Source organism: Hibiscus syriacus, unplaced genomic scaffold (genome assembly GCF_006381635.1).
Source record: "Hibiscus syriacus cultivar Baekdansim isolate YM2019G1 unplaced genomic scaffold, ASM638163v2 tig00110933_pilon, whole genome shotgun sequence".
Taxonomy (NCBI): domain Eukaryota; kingdom Viridiplantae; phylum Streptophyta; class Magnoliopsida; order Malvales; family Malvaceae; genus Hibiscus; species Hibiscus syriacus.
This window is the reverse complement of record NW_024062919.1, coordinates 1,186,459-1,203,820: the sequence shown is the minus strand read 5'-3', so window position 1 is coordinate 1,203,820 and position 17,362 is coordinate 1,186,459. Positions and strand designations below refer to the sequence as shown.

The window sequence follows — 17,362 nt, the reverse complement described above, 5'->3', positions numbered from 1 at the left end:
ATCGGCAATGGCAACTCGGTATCAGTCATACGTGAAACTGGATTCATTCATTCAATTGTTTAAGCACAAAGTAGCATCTAGTGTTCAAAACCAACACAACAACTACGAATAGGCTACCGCAGGCCGATAACCAGAATGGAAGAATCAATCATGTAAAAGTGCTTTCTTGCACCCAACTACGCAACGAACACTCGGAGTTCAAGCTAAGATCCTTTAAGGTACGTTTTGATTTCACAGGACCCGGCACGCTCTTTAGGCTAGGGGATCGCTGCTGATAAGCACTACTCCTTGTGATAGAAGATTCAAGGCACAGCTTGTTCTTATATGGTGAGTAGGTTTCAGACTGAGTATCAAAACTTACGGGCCTTAGCTTTGGTGAACTCATTGATCTTAGCTTTGCCTTTGCGGATTGTGTAGCAGCCATGTACGTTGGAACTGCAGGAGAGGTTGGAAAACAATTGTCTTCTCCCAAAGAAGATTGCTTCTTATGAAATGATCTTCGTGGAAACGGCACGATCGGAGAATCAGATCCTTCCAAGTTATAATGATATTGTCTTGGGAAAGTCTTCAGCCTTAGTTGTTTAGCTCTGTTTTCTTCCGTAGGTTGCTTGCGATTCGAAGTCCAAATCGAGTCCAAATCTTCTAGCTCTTTACTTTTACTGACTTGAGTATCCACCCATTTGTCTAACCAGTACTGCAATCTTCCATTACCCTTGTTTTGTTCTGATTCAGCTGACTTCTGCAATTTTCTTTTCAAACTCCTCAGAACAATGCATTAGGAGAATACAAATTTAAAGACAGATACTTGAAGCAAAGAAGGTTATGATTTACCCGATGAACGTATGAGTACTCTTTTATCCGTTCTCGTTTGATTGCAGCTTCTTTCTTGCTTAAGACCATTGCATCTGCCTCTTCCTTTGTCAAAATGCTATCATCCCATCTTCTTTGACTGTTTATGTCCACCTGCAATTTTTTTTGAAACATTTATGTCGAAATTACGACATGAATAGACTCAACCGTGACACAGGAGTCTGACAAATACCTTAATGATCTTGTCTTCCAATGTCACTAACTGTTTGGTCTCATCATATTGCCAAGTTTCTTCTGCCATTTGGAATCTCTTTGCACAAACCTGAGACTGAATGTTCATAATTGATTGTAAGCACTTTAGAGTATTCATCGCTTGTCGTCTCACCGCTGTTCCTCGGATGATTGCTTGAAGCTTCACTATCCCCTTCAGCGCCCGCAACGCTTTCCTTGCCTGCACAAGTTTGTGCTCATAATAGTCCAGTTAGTATGCAAATTTGTGTGGCAACAACAAATCACTAGAAAACAACTAAAGCAAAGATGGAACAAGAAACTTACAAGGTATCCCCTAAAGGTAGCCTGGATTTTTGTGGCTGCAAGTTCTTGAACCATCATCGGTCGAACATCATTGGTTTGTTCATCACATATATGCCTAGATTGAAGGGTATGAGTGAGCTGAACAACCTCGGCCGCAACCCGATCAGCTGAAACAACTTCTTCGGTGGCAACAGCCACAGTGCACTCATCCTTTTTCGTGTCGATCGGTGGTGCTGTCAACCTTATGGTCCTTGACCTTCCAAATATCCATCTCCTTCTGCTCTCCTTCTGAAAAATAGATGTCATAAAGGATGATTTACAGAAAATAAAACTGGGGAACTTCAGTAAACAGCAAAAGAAGTTACCTTTTCTGTTCTGCAATTGTCTCAAACAGAAAGAACCTCTTCACTAGGCTGAACCAGCTCTTCCTCTTAGCCATTTTAGATTTTTCACTTCAGTTAAAAAAATTCCAAGTTATTTTCAGTAATCCTTAACCTGAACATAACTTCAGTCAAAAATGGAGGAAATCTATACCAGGAAAGTGACAATCATACATACATACACACACACACACACACATATATATATATTTCAAGAGATCACCGCTTGTGAAAAGTGCAATGAATTCTCACCCATTTCCCAGAATCAAACAGGAACCACCGCTTGAAAAAAGCTTGGATATCTGAGATCAACAACCATTGTTTATTCCTATACCAAATACCAAGACAAGTGAGATGAAAACCACCAAGAATCTCTCCTTGAAAAACTGAAGCCACAAGCACCCCAAAAGTAGATTAAAATCTAGCCATGTACAAATAAAGATCTGTCCAATGATTCATGGTGTGCTTTCATCTGTTCAAAGCTGTGGGCCTTAACCAACCACTGAATGACTTGAAAAGAAAAAGCTGAGATATACACAGTATTATTTCATGGAGGGAAAAGCTCTTCAATGAATTATCAGAATGTGTCATTGAGCTCCATGGGGCCTTTCATTACTACTTTTTCTCAAGTCCTAACAGACATTTGAACATGTCTGTTGGTAGTGAAATTACCTAATTACCCCAACCCTTTTTCAAGAAACATATAACCTTGCTATACCATATTACTCGGACTCGGATTGAATTTGAATATGAATGTGTCTAATACGAAATAAATGTGGAATTAACACCTTGAGTTTTGCCTTACATCCCTTTCCCTATGCCTTCAATGGAAACTTAGCATTCCTTTTTAGAAACACATGGACCATTGCCTTCCAGCACAAGTGGTACACAGAGATACTATATATATATAAATATATATTATGTTTTAAACACAAGTATTTATATTCGAAAGATTATTTTATATTCGAATACGAACCAAATAAAGAGTTTATATAATTGTGTATATATGTATATACATATGACATACAAAGTGGCATTATTGAGGGAAGTGTGTTTGTGTTGGGGGGTGGGGTGGGGAGGTTATTGATTGATGGGATGAGAGAATATTACCAGAAAACAAAGCAGCCTTGTGTTGTGGTAGGGAATGACAGCTGTGAAAGGGCCCGAATGTCAAGGAATGAAGAATCACCCATCACTTATAATTGGGTAAAAGTACCTGCTAGATCCCTCTATTATAATGACTTATCAATTTAGTCCCTCTACTAATAAAAAGACTCAAATAGTACAATTTTTTTACAGATGTGACATTTACTGTTTAAAAAATTACATTATCTCTTTTTCAGTCACAGTTCAATTCCAAAAAGAGATTTCATTTGCTGAACCATAAAAGTTAAAAAGATTAACTTTGTTGAACAATAATTGTCATTTTCTAAACAATAGAGGGACTAAATTCATCCATTCAACCGTAGAGGGATTAATTTGAACTAGGTCTTTATAATAGGACTAATTTGTACCAACTTCAATAATAGAAGATTAAACTGATCCATTCAATAATAGAGAGATTAAATTGATGCAATCCCTATAATAGGGAGAGAGACTTATTAAGTACATTGCCCCTTACAATAGTCTCTCATTCTTATACTTTACCTTCTTTTATCCACTAATAATGGACTATTGGCCCTCACATACTGTCTCCTCTCCACTATAAACCATCAATTTATTTATTCTGTTAAACGTCATATAATGGACTGTTTTAAGGTGTTTCAGATGCACTTTGCAATTAAAGCACGATCCAAGTTTTGTCAATTATAATCAAATAGCCAATTTAATATAATATTATATAAATATGTCCACAATCAGATGATGGGTTTGTTTACAAAGTACTAATTATGATGAACTTTTAATAGATTATAGTGAGTGGAAATTGCAGGTCTAACAAATGTTAAAGAACATGGCATGCACATGCTGTTTCAAATCACCTTAAACTCCTGAATTATTGTCATCATCACTATTCACTAATTAGTATCCACTGGTTTTTTGCTTAGCATATGCCTCTAGGATGTCAACTATGGCATCTTTTTAGCGTAGTCTACGTTGTTCCGACTATTCATTTTTATCAAAATCGAGACTTTCTAAGTACATGCGAAGCCATGTCTAAGACGACACAGTTTCGACAACCGAAGCAGCTCATGTTCTTTTCAGGCTTTACATGATCTATGGTTGACCCGAAACAGGCATTTAACTGAGCTACATACCATCTGATTGTCTGCACTCTGCATAGAGTAAGTCATATCTCTTATTTTTCTTGCAAACAGGATAATAGAGTTGAAAACTGCAACCTTTGTAAACCACATGGTGTAGCAATATGATTACAAGAACCAACACAAAAGAAACATTTAGTCTTTCATCAGAATTGCTGATTGTCCTGTGATTCAGCTGATGGACGGTATAGGAAAGTGCTCGGTCAATTCATCGGTAGATTTGGAGTACGAATATGAGTATATGTAACCCCTATACCTCTTTTAATCATCTTGCAGCCATGGTAGACATGGTTAGGCCGTTGACAGAGTAATTTTCCATCTCTTTATCCCCTACATTTGTTTCTGCAATCCTTCTTCCAGTGGAAAATGTAGGGTGTTTTGGCAATGGCAATTGCGTTTCTCCATTTAGGATCGAAATAACATCAGACATCGTTGGTCGATCAAGTGGACTATCATCTACGCATAGCAGATCCATTAATTCTAGTGCTGAATCATGTTTCCCCATGCCTGCAAACAACAATCATTTACAGTTTAAATCAACCTATGTTCAAATATGGTGTCTGTTCCCCTGCGTGTAAGAATATGATATGAACTTACATGTCCATCGAGGTTAAGTGGACGGTCAAACTCAAAGTGGCTGTTGTTTTTCCGACCACTGACCATTTCCAACACGATTACTCCTAAGCTATAAACGTCAGATTGTTTCAGAGAATATGCCATCGATTGCATATTCTGGAGACATGTAGCCACTGCATTCTTCAAACTTACAGTTAATAACCATGTTCTTGTTCGGTAATATGATTGGTATATCAATTGTAACAACCAGGTTCTAGGACATGTTCTAGCATTTTCCTGCACACCGGGAAAACTCCGGTTGTTACAGTAAATGTTTACTTTCTAAGTACAAGCTCATTTTTTAACTCCACTTGCCCTTGTGTTGATCCTCTAGATAATCTCTTTATTGTCACTTCTAGTCCATCTCCCAGAGTTCCCTAATGATGAACAAGTTTTAAAATGTTAGAGCGCCGTACACCTTGAAAACGAGTACAAAGCCACCATTTCCGAGCAATTTTCTGGCGAGAACCGTTTGTAGCGGACACAATTAATTCTGCTGTATATATGTTTAGATTTTGACCTTTGTTTCCAGTTTGAAGCTCTTATGTCACTTGCATCTTCTGAAGTCATTAAGTCAAGTGGGAACATCTCTGTTCAAGCAAGTTTAAGCTTAAATTATGACTTGAAATGATATTCCACCCACCACTCCTTCATCGTAAGACCCCGAAAGAAACCGACAACGGCGGAGGTCCATCATCGCATTGACTCCAAAGCAATTGCATCATTCCAACATATGTACTTACAATCGTTCATGGAAAGACTGGTGTTCCCCATTAGTGTATTGTTGATAGAAACTCTACCTGTAGATCTTATGGATCTCACTTCGTACTTATCACCTTTGCTTCTGCACTTTGGTCCTTCCCATCTCTTGCAACCGTACTCCGTGCTAAAGCCCGTCGTGATGGAACAATAACCCGGCGATGTTCCTTTCTCCATGTACAAATGGACTAATTACAATCGTATAATAAATTATTGTTCATCTAGACTAAAACATAAGGGAAATTGTAGTTCTTGTTTATATCCAAGGACAGAATGTCTCCAGTAGAACATAAAACCCTTTCTCTAAGCCCAACAACTAATAGGTTTCTACAAGATCCCATTCCAGTGTAAATGATCCGTACGGCAGGATCGAATCAATCAACCAAGACATAAGTGACATTCTTCTCCCATGACTGACCCCCCCCCCCCCCCCAATTTCATCGGCTCGGGCAGGAGAGTCAGTTGGATGATCAAAGCTTTACCACAATACTAAGTGTTCTCCGTTTGTAACTTGCAAAACAAGATTTCCCGAATTGTATAACACGAGGTTCATATCGGAACTGTTGATGGCGACAGAGGTAGATTGAAGTGAGAAAAGGTTGATAGGATTCCCACCGGTACAATTAATTTTCATTCCGGTATTGACTACAATGAGAACTCTCGAGTCATCAGCAATGGGGTCGTCTCCATATCGTCTACACGCAATGATGGGAATCCAATCCAACTTTTCTCACTTCGGTCTACCCCTATCAACATCAACAACTCGGGCAATCTTGTTTAGCAGGTACAAACATAGAGCAAATAAGTGATGCAAAGAGGTGTTGATCTATAGATGCAGTAGCAAACTACTTTAATGTTTGATCTACAATCCTGACTTTAGTGTCAATTAGATTGATTATATAATTATCTCAAACGGTTAATTCTTATTTTGATCGTATATCAATTAATCTTTGTCCATCAAACAATCCCAAAGACGTTCCATAAATATAATTTTCTGACAGTTTATTATTTTTTGGATAAGTTGTATTTTATTACCCAAAAGACAGCAGCCAAGATGCTACAAACATCCAAACAACCAAAAAGAACTCACCCTACAGAACTACACCCCAAGCAATACATAACTTCACCCCCCCCCCTTCAGTCCACACAACCGCAAGACAGCCAAACCATTCTTTGAAGGCAACTTCCGCAAAACAGTCATCCAAACAATAATAACATGTTTTGGGACATGTAACGGAAGCCAAACCATCCTATGCCAAAGAGCCTTAGGATGCTTGTCACGAATCTCATACCAAATCAAGCGTAAATCGCCAGCACAATCAAAGAGAGGCCGAGCCTCTGCCCTCATATTCAGAAGCTTACGAATACTCCAATTTGCATAGGGCTTCTTTAAGGTCATACGCTTTTAACAATTTCTGACAACTTTACTAACAACAAAATTGATAATTTTAATCAAATTTTGGGATAAATTTTGCAATAAAGTTATATTAAGAGTCTTATTTTAGATTTCAAAATTAAACATTCTAATTCGGTCAAAAAATTAAACTCATTTATCTCATCACTTATTCACATAAATTCTCACGTTAATATATATAATCATCAGGTCAACGTAATATATCGTTATCAATATAATTAATTACTACATTAACATCATAACGATCAATGTTGATTTTCATCAACAACAAACAATGATAAATCTATGAATATTTTTAGAGTAAGCACATATATATATTAATAATATAATTTTTTTTGTATAGGGTGAGTACAAATATATATTTTTTAAATATAAAAAGATGTATAATTTAAAATTTATTTTTTATGTTAAGTATTTTTTTAATTAAGTCTTGACGAATGAAAGTAATATAAGTAAAAATATATTTCTAACTATTTATATATATTTTTAAAAATATTCATTCAATAAAAACAAATAGAATAATGAAAGATTTTTATATAAATATATAAAATGGTGTTAGGGTTAATAATTCTAAACCTAGAGTCCAGTCCTTCCAAAACATCAACACGTCACCGCCATCTGCATTTACAAGCAATGTGCAATCCTCTCATTAAATAAAAAGAAATAAAAAACATAATTGGAAAAACCTAACCCTAGAAATCCAAAACAACAAAAGAAAAATCCGAACAAGTAAAGGATTAAGATTTCGCGTTTGAGTTGGATTTCCAAGACGGTTGATGCTGAGTTTTGGTGGAGTTGAAGAGGATCAAAGAGAGGGTTCTTCCAATAAATGATCTCTCTTTATATCCCCTTCAAAGTGGTTTCCTCTTTCATGTCTTCTTCAATCATATCCTCTTTATTCTCTTCACATTCAGGGTTCTCCCAAGCCCTAGGCTTTGATCTTTTCTCTATAGTTCTCGTTTCATCTCAAACTTCTCCTTTGCATAAAACATGAGTGATTCTAAGGTTTATTCATTTTCCCCTTAGCTCTTTTCAACGATTTCAATTTCTTTTTAGTATATCTTTTATATATGGATTATTGTTAAATGTGCACCATGTAACTTTCCTTCAATCCTGAGATAGGTTTACTTTTGGTTCGTTGTTCAGCCCTTAAAAGTTTAGTTTAGTTTTTTTTTGGTGGGGGGGGGGAGGTGGTGGAGATAGGGTTGGGTTTTTAGAGAATCAATGTTTTCTAATTGTTTGATGATTGGTAGCTGGGCTTACGTACATAACAAATATGATTTGGTTGTAATTGGATTATTATGAATGATGAACAGGTATTTGTTTTTGGGTCCTTCACTGAAGATGAAACCAGGTCAATGCTGTCAAAACAGTCACCTGGGAAATCTGAAAAGCCTGTGGAAAAGAAGGAATTGCGATTTGGTTCTTTTAATTGCTCAGCTGGAGGGTCTTTGGGAAGTACCAATGGTAATTTAAGCAACAAGCTAAGTTTCTCGAATGGGGCTGTTGAGTCTTCATCCTCAACTTCTCTAATTGAGGAGGTAAAAAGTAGTCAAACAAGAATAGATCATTCCTCGAATGCAACTCAAATTCCAAAAGAATCTGCAAGTGCCAAGAGTTCGGGCAGTAGTGGCATCAATAATGGCATAAAAAAGCCGAATGCAAAAGGCATTGATGCAACTCCACTGCAACTATCCCTAAATGAATATGGTCCTTTGAATGATTCTCGGAGTTCAAAATTTCACATCCTTGAGAGCCACATTATAGAGGGTATAGATCAGAATGGGACGAAAGATATTTCAGTAGTAAGATCTGTTCAAGGAGACATTGCAAAAGAAGCGAAGGATCCAATTAAAGTTGTTAAAAATTTATCACCCCGTGGCTTGATTAACTCTGGAAATTTATGCTTTCTCAATGCCACTTTACAGGCTCTCCTATCCTGTTCTCCTTTTGTCCAGCTCTTGCTGCGATTTAGATGTTGTAAGGTGCCCAAGGTGTGTTGTGTACTTATGTTGTTTCCCTTAACTTATGTTCTAATAAATGATCATCAGAAGATGATCAAATATGAGCTTTTCGATAGATTTAACCTAACATAGCTTCTGTTGGTTTTGATTTGATAGGTTGGCTATCCAACATTAACTTCTTTTGCTGAGTTTCTAGACTTTGATGTGTCATTCGCCGATTCTAGTTTGAAGAAAAAGGATACAAAAGCCCTTGAGATCGGGAGACCTTTCAGCCCTGTCATGTTTGAATCTGTCCTTAAAAGCTTTACGCCAGATGTTCCAAATAGCATATCTGGTAGGCCAAGGTTTGTATACTTTCTACGCAATTATTATTGCTATATTTATAATTGTTAGTCCCAAGTAGCCTTTTTTTACGTAGACCATTTCTCTTAAAATAGCTAGACTTGATCAGTTAACAAGGTGTTAGTATTGAAATATCACCCTCCATGATCATGGAGTAGGACTGATATTTATATATGCTAGTCCTGGCCATCGAGATTTCTTTCTAATGCTTTCTGGAATGCTAAAACTGTTTGAGAGCTTAATAATCTCACCTATCAATCTCTCTCTCCTCCCATTTGGTCTCAATTGTTTAACAGTTAACTGCCACCTTGCTACAGCTTCCTAGTCATCATTTTATTAATAATATTGTTATTGATTTAAAATTTTAAATATTTGTATATGCCTGAAATCAGAGCTGTAAATATATTTAACTATGTACCATTTTCAATGAAATAACATTGTGATGAATTTTGTTTATCATCCTTTTCAGGCAGGAAGATGCTCAGGAATTTTTAAGTTTTATCATGGATCAAATGCATGATGAATTGGTTAAGCTTCAAGGGCAGTCCAGTAGCTCAAATGGGGTTAGGTCTTCACTAGTTTCTTCTGAGGAAGATGATGAATGGGAGACTGTTGGACCAAAAAACAAATCTGCAGTCACAAGAACTCAAAGCTTCCTTCCATCAGAGTTAAGTGATATTTTTGGAGGACAGTTGAGAAGTGTGGTGAAGGCAATAGGTAAGGACATTTGTTATGGCTGCCAAGTATATTGGATTATATGAATGTAATCAATTCATGGGGTTATTTGTTTGGTTACGTACTTATATGGGGTTTGCTAACCTCTTTTTATTTTTTTAATTCACAACTCTAGTGGCCCGAACCTTGCCTAAACAACCTAAACACTGATATAGAGAAACCACATGTTAATTTTTATCTGTAAAGAAAGTGAAAATACATATTCATCTTGGTTGTCTCCATCTATCAAATCCAGATGTTAGCTTTGTTTCTTGGGTGGATTTCGTACCCTCTTTCCTGGATATAGTACTATTTATTAACATTGTAATGTTTTATTTTTCCTAATTATTGTGGCAGGAAATAAAGCTTCTGTTACTGTTCAACCATTTCTATTGCTCCACCTTGATATCCATCCTGAAGCTGTTCATACTATTGAGGATGCACTTCATTTGTTCTCGGCACCAGAAAATCTTGAGGGTTATCGTGCATCGACAGCTGGGAAGGTATTTATTTCTTTTAATTGATTCCTTTCTGCTGTTGCTACGTTTATAAATCTCAAGCGTGTTTTTTTATGTTATGGCTCATACTTTCCTGTATGCCAGGCTGGTGTTGTTACTGCCAAAAAATTTGTCAAGATACAGACACTTTCAAAGATAATGATTTTGCACCTGATGCGCTTTAGCTATGGAAGCCAGGGGAGTACTAAGCTGCATAAGCCTGTACACTTCCCACTTGAGTTGGTATTGGGTCGGGAACTACTTGTTTCTCCGACCATTGAGGTAATACTTCTTTGCATTCACTTGTTTAAATACGAGTACATTGCTTTATCTGCTATGATTATGCATTCATGTTCTTTATTCTTTGCCTCCTAATTTGTTTGCAATCCAGTATTCAACATTTACTTCTGCACTTTATTTATAGGGCCAAAATATGAACTTGTTGCTACGATAACCCATCATGGAAGTGAGCCCTCCAAGGGGCATTATACGGCTGATGCTCGTTATCCCAACGGCCAATGGCTGCACTTCGATGATGCTTCTGTCACTGCCATTGGGACAAACAAGGTGTTACATGACCAAGCATATGTTCTCTTCTACCAACAAACATAGAAGTCCCGGTTTTTATACCTCATTCGCACAATATTCAACCTCTTTGATTATTCCTTCCCGTTTAACAGTTGGTCAAGACTCACGCCTTACCTTCAGATGGAGAATTTAACTGGAACTGATATATATAGATCATCTTTTGTAACGATAAACTGAGGAAGTCCTTGAAATTTTTCTAATGTTTCTTAAGTAGTGATTTTGTTTTGTTTTCTTATTATTTATTATGAGTATTGTTATATGAGGAAGTCCTTGAAATTTTTCTAATGTTTCTTAAGTAGTGATTTTGTTTTGTTTTCTTATTATTTATTATGAGTATTGTTATATGCATAAAGTTAAAGACAACTCCTTTTAGGTAGAGTAATTATGCATGTATACAATACATTGGACATACACTATTGTATTTGTGTGTACATGTTATTTGCTTTTGGAGAATATCCGCCATTATATTTTCATGGTTTAGCTACATAATTGGTCGATTGACAAAAGATCTAGTCGGTTTTATTTTTTAAAATATTTCCAATGATGAATTTATACTGCCTCTATTGCATCTATAATAATATATATGCTTTAACCAAGGAGAGCTGCATACAAAAGTTCATTCCAAGTATCTGTAAGGCCAGCCACACCAATGGGTGCAATCCATCCCCTTGAAGCCATTGTAAGAGCTAGGGTGTGCATCTTTTCTTAGTTGTGACAAAAGCTGTAATATCCAGCAAATGAACAGGCTTCTTGATGCTACTGATCACCTCTTTAACCACATGTGCTGCCTCAGGCAACCCTGCCGGATAAACCGATCCTGTGAATGGTTCTATTTCCTTCAAGCAATTCTTCACTCTTGGCTCATTCCATTCCGCACCACTGAAATTTCATATCATACGAAAACATAGTCAGACAGATATTCAAATTCGAGTAACATAAGGAATTGCTGGTCTCACTTGTAGTGTGAAGGAGAGATCCCTTGAAATATAACTTTAGTTCTGTTAGTATCCACATCTGAATCAACCCATTTGGCCCATGTTGTCAAAGCTGTCCGAAATGCAACCATACGATCAATGTCTTTCACAACTTTTCCTTCAACTTTCAGATAATCCCACCTGCAATTTAACGAGCACATACACTGTTTTTATTTCCCGATGTTAAAAGCTCGGTAATCATGCCGGAGTTTCATTGTAGAGCTTATTACTGTTGTTTCGATCCTCTGCGGTACCACCATAGCCAAGTGTTGAACACTAGCACATCAATGTTCTTCCATAGATTCCCATTCCTCATTGAATTCAGATTCAGAACTCTTCCAATTTTCTCCTCATCAACGTCCACCAAGTGCAGTGAATGAAACAGCATCACGGATACCTTGTAATCCTGACAAATTAATGAATCACGTGAAACATTTTTTTAATCACAGATTCTTACATGGTTTGCTTTTATGATTTACTTTTAGATCTCATCAACAGCGTGACCTGTCAAGTTTTTTATTGCAGGTTTACCTGGAATGTGACAGCGGAAATGCTGTTGTTTTTCAACTCTTGTCTGGTTATGTTGGAATTTGGCACTGCAGCATGGAGCATGCATATTAATGATTGCCAGACGTTGAGACTCAGTGAGTCCCCAATAAACATTATCTTCTTCCCCTTCAATCTCTTCAGAAAATACCCTCCATTAAACCTGGCATTCATTTGTGTCCAATTCAGATGTTTTGAATTTCAAACAAATCCCAGAATTATTGGGAATGCATAATACTAATTTCAACTTTCAAGCACAATAAAGAGTAGTTTCAAGATAAAATCATTTAAATTTCCTAGATCGAAGAGAGATCATCGAATATTTTGATTCTAGAATGAATATGTTCGATACGAATATAAAATTCATTGCTATGATTAGGCAAAAGTTATTGATTTTCCTCTAATTTCCTATTCTTTTTAGTCTAATTTCGTTTTCAATAATTTCCATCACCATCTGACCTTTCATATCATACAACTCATAGCAGGCTGTATTTTAGTTTAATTTCTCCTCCAAAAACTTTAATGCAGAAACTAAAAAGCATACTGAACAATAAAAAACAATGGATCTTATTCTTCAAAACCAAGCATGCAACTGCAGATGACCACATTGACAACAGTAACAAAAGATGACAAGTTCGAGAAAGATCGAATATATTCGTGTACGTAGAACATATACATGTATTTGGCACTTGTACCTAAAGTAGATTAACTTAGGATGAAATATAGAGCATTCATGTTATATCAGATATATCGGTGTGTTCGACACTCCTATCTAAATTAGATTAGCTTAGGATGACATATAGAGCATTCATGTTATATCAGATGTATCGGTGTGTTGGACACTCTCACCTTGGCAACTGGCAGTTGCTTGGTTGCCATCTATATTTAAGGTAGAGGCGATCGGGGCGGCCGTACTTGATGCAGTCGAATTCCTTGCGGATGAAGGGACAAGCTGATGAGCTGTGGAGAGGATAGGAGTGATCAAAAACCCACTTCCCTTGGTACAGATTGCAATCAGTCTCTTGTTTTCTCAACTCAAAGCCATTGCCTTTTGGTTTTGCATGGGCTAAATATAAACATGACAAGATAACAATGGTGATAATAGCTTGAAACAATCCCATTTTCTGAGAATAAAGAGGAGACAATGATAGTTGGGGCTGTTGTTTATACCAGAAAAGGTTTAACTTTGGTCTCTGCAACTGTTGCATGGGAGAGGCTAATTAATTAGAGATGTAGACACATTGTATTACCTTTGTCTGATTAGCTGCTTTTCACATGCAACACATGATGAACCACTCACGGAGTCAAACCCATCATTATTGCATAAATTAAAGTAATTAACATTCAAAAAGGAAACTGAAAAAAAATGCTTTAGCTTTCATTCAGAATGACACCTCTTATCTCCTTGTTGAATTGTTGACATCATGGACCTAAGGAGAATGTGATGTAGGTGATAAATGGTTATGTTGAGGAGCCTTCCTTGATGATGTAGACTGATTATCCATGTCGGTAACTTTATGGTTGAAACTTAGTTATAGTTTAGGGGAATTGTTGCTAAATATGGTTCTTTGGAAGAATTTTCATGAAAAATCATGGTTTAATATATAATTTGATACCTAAATTTGTTACTTTTGAAACTTTAGTGAGGAAAACGAAAACACACTCAAACATTAGAGACCATTTATGTAGTTTACCCTTTTTTTTAAACCCATTTGGTATATCTGAATTTGTCGCTTCTATAAATCTGGTACATGTATTTCCTTGGAACCAATTTGGTACTTATAATTGTCAAATATTATATTTGCTAATTGTATCTATCAAACATAAAACAGAATGATCCATATTAAATAACTTAAATAATAGATTTTAAATTAAATTATAAGTATGATATGAAATTCATATTAATTTAGAAATACATGTACCAAATGCGTATTAGTTTGTCAATATAAGTACCAAGTTGGTTAAAAAGAGAACATAGGTATTACATTTGTTGAAGTAAAAAATTTAAGTAAACACAATTATAGGATATTGGGCTTGTACAGTTATGGATATGCTCTGGCCATTTGATTTTTGCTTTTATACTGTAATAAAGAATGTGCATAGGAAACTGGCCCTGGAAGAACTGAGAAAAAGGGAAGTTGCCTGTAATCCTTCATAACTGTTCCTCTAATAAAATGTGACAAGTTTCGAGGTACTTAACCTTCAATTTTCTTTCTTTTATCATCGGATTCTTGGTCGTTTCCGATGAAGCTGCGTTTCTTGGTTGTGTTCATGTAAGGTCTAATAACCCATTCGATCTGCGCTTCACTCTGCTCCATTGTTCCTAATTTTACCTGCAACATAACCAAGTCAATTGAATTTAAACTGCAATTCCAATGATTTGAGGAACCTTGTAGTTTATCGATATGGCAAGATACTTACCTGATAAAGCCGCAATTCATACCTAGGACCAATCTCCTTCAACTCAACTGATTTAGGACCCCCAGGCTTCTCATATAGATATGATGCTGCATGTTTACATGCTATCAATGAGTGAGGGTGAACACTTCATACCATTGAAACACGGCAGAACAATCTTTGTTGGGATTATAACAGAAAACCACAACTGAGAAGTTGACTCACTTCGAGGTTTCGAAATCAATTGACCGATAGTTCGAAAGTACGCATGATGAAATTCAGTGGTCCCTTATTATCCACTAATGATATCAATATTAATCTACCTTCTAATGCAAAAGAACACAATAAAATTTACAAGATAACCCACCTGAAAGAAATATAGTCAGACCGGTTAGCAAAAGTCACAATTCGTTTTGTATCAGGCTTTGGCACGGGGAATAAATGTTTTAGAATGTTGGCTGTCCTTTCACCAAGCTGGCAAAATAAATTGAAAAAGAAAATAACCCCAAAGGTTCAAGTATGCAAGCATATAATTTGTACCCAATTGCATTATATGATTTATAAATATGGCATATAAAGCGATTAGACTACCTTGGTTTTAAAATTGTCAAGAATCAAATGCGGGTAAGCCTCAGGCATTGTCCCCATGGCATGCAAAAGAACAATAAAATTTACAAGATAACCCACCTGAAAGAAATAAGACCGGTTAGCAAAAGTCACAATTCGTTTTGTATCAGGCTTTGGCACGGGGAATAAATGTTTTAGAATTGGCTGTCCTTTCACCAAGCTGGCAAAATAAATTGAAAAAGAAAATAACCCAAAGGTTCAAGTATGCAAGCATAATTTGTACCCAATTGCATTATATGATTTATAAATATGGCATATAAAGCGATTAGACTACCTTGGTTTTAAAATTGTCAAGAATCAAATGCGGGTAAGCCTCAGGCATTGTCCCCATGGCTTTCTTATCCTTAATGTCATGTCTTGTAACCTAGAGGGAAATATTATATTAAGAAAACAAGCATAGAAATAGAAAATGAAGTAAACAACTGTGCAGGCAAGAGTCATCAAATACTTGCCACATTGAGTAACCCAAAGTATGCAGTGGGACCAAAAGGTAGATGACTTATGATCAAACCATCTGGTATACCCCGATGCTCATGAACCAAAATAACATCTGTAAACTCATGTGCATGGCAGCTTTCAATATTTTCAGATATAACCTGCAAATATGAAAAATAGGGATATAAAATCACCTTCTAATTTTCACTAGAAAACCAGTTTGATGTCAAATAAGTATATAGATTTATAGTGTGAAATAAGTGTGTTAGTGTTCATTATGTGGATCATGACTAGCAGAGCTGAGGCAAAGCTTTCGAAATGGTTTTATTTAAAAGGTGAAAGTTGCAAATCAAAATGGTTGCCACAGCAAAATTGCGTCGAGAAGACTAATGGAGAAATGGTTCAAAGAAAATACAGGTTAAATGGAATGTTGACAATTAAATGAATTACTCTAAACACTGAACACGAACATGACCGTGGCCAGCTTACTGATAATAAAACCAAAGCCAAAACCGATAGTAGTAGTACCACACATATATCATATCCTCAACATAAAAAGCAATGACTTATCAACAATTCAGCAAATGCATCATTACAAAAAGACCACAAAGAAGAATCTAAGGAATAAAGCATAGATTAAGAAACAATGCAATGATGCACTGACCTGACCACCACGATTCATTCGCTCCGCATTAGGAAAGACAAACTTCAATTCCTAGAAGAAATGTGCCAGAGGAAACCAAATTAGTATGTAAAATAAAGCGCGCGCGCGTACACACACAATATCAGAGTAAAGTGGTATTTATCGGCAAAATAGACAAACCAACCTTCACAAACTGTATAAGGGGAGCACTGGGATCCCGAGACGTTGTCAGCAAAATCTTAGGGTCTCGTACGGAGGCATTAGCATACTCATCATCAATATGCGTTTTGGGAACTAAAAATCCACCAAAATTAAGCACTTATATATCAACACCAATCCACAGAGTATAGCAAAAGAAAAAAAATCCAAATTTTAGCAAAAACAAAAATAAACATTACTGGCCGTGTAATCATCTTCAAGGTCAATTTCTTGGCGAAGCACGGCCTCCTCATTCCGGAGCTCAGTCGGAATGGGTTTTCCCTCTACAACGAAACAATTTTTTTATATAAAAAATACTGAACATTTTAATTATGATAAAAAAGAGAGAAAATTGAATAGTACCAACAAGGGCTTCTTTGATCTTCCGTTTCTTCTCATAAAGCAAACGTTCTTTGCCTTCCAAGCTCTTCCTGTACAGATTCTTCTCAAGCGAATGTTCCTTCTCAACATTTCCACTAACGCAGGGCTTTCTCTTCGAGGGTTTAGGGTTATGATTCAAGTCCATACTTTCTTGGGCTTATAATACCCTACTCTATTCGGATTCTTATTAAAAAATGTTTAATTAGTAAATTGCCCCCTAAACTTGACCCAATTTCCACATTGATTCTACACTGTTTTCTGTAGAAGTGATTCCTAAATTATA

At 36.3% G+C, this 17,362-nt stretch overlaps 3 protein-coding genes and 1 pseudogene across 3 annotated transcripts; 1 reads left to right on the top strand and 3 right to left on the bottom strand.

Annotated features, from left to right (window-relative positions):
• Positions 1-34: 34 nt before the first annotated feature.
• On the bottom strand, positions 35-1,802 carry LOC120146998 (protein IQ-DOMAIN 14-like). The gene is made up of 5 exons (XM_039160475.1): positions 1,710-1,802; positions 1,366-1,632; positions 1,043-1,261; positions 832-963; positions 35-739 (listed from the first exon to the last, which is right to left on the bottom strand). The coding sequence occupies exons 2-5, from the start codon at positions 1,420-1,422 to the stop codon at positions 149-151; spliced, it is 999 nt and encodes a 332-aa protein (XP_039016406.1). The 5' UTR covers positions 1,423-1,632; positions 1,710-1,802; the 3' UTR covers positions 35-148.
• Positions 1,803-7,437: 5,635 nt separating this feature from the next.
• LOC120147095 (ubiquitin carboxyl-terminal hydrolase 24-like) lies at positions 7,438-11,118 on the top strand. The gene is made up of 7 exons (XM_039160546.1): positions 7,438-7,778; positions 8,090-8,767; positions 8,894-9,081; positions 9,549-9,796; positions 10,151-10,296; positions 10,396-10,572; positions 10,715-11,118. The coding sequence occupies exons 1-7, from the start codon at positions 7,764-7,766 to the stop codon at positions 10,742-10,744; spliced, it is 1,482 nt and encodes a 493-aa protein (XP_039016477.1). The 5' UTR covers positions 7,438-7,763; the 3' UTR covers positions 10,745-11,118.
• A 259-nt stretch (positions 11,119-11,377) lies between these two features.
• LOC120146997 lies at positions 11,378-13,565 on the bottom strand (annotated as a pseudogene).
• An 871-nt stretch (positions 13,566-14,436) lies between these two features.
• Positions 14,437-17,224, bottom strand: LOC120147094 (U3 small nucleolar ribonucleoprotein protein IMP4-like). Its single transcript, XM_039160545.1, has 9 exons — positions 17,062-17,224; positions 16,899-16,982; positions 16,685-16,794; positions 16,522-16,572; positions 15,875-16,018; positions 15,697-15,786; positions 15,163-15,269; positions 14,820-14,905; positions 14,437-14,731 (listed from the first exon to the last, which is right to left on the bottom strand). Exons 1-8 carry the CDS (start codon positions 17,222-17,224, stop codon positions 14,890-14,892), a joined length of 765 nt encoding a protein of 254 aa, XP_039016476.1. The 3' UTR covers positions 14,437-14,731; positions 14,820-14,889.
• Between the last annotated feature and the right edge of the window lie 138 nt (positions 17,225-17,362).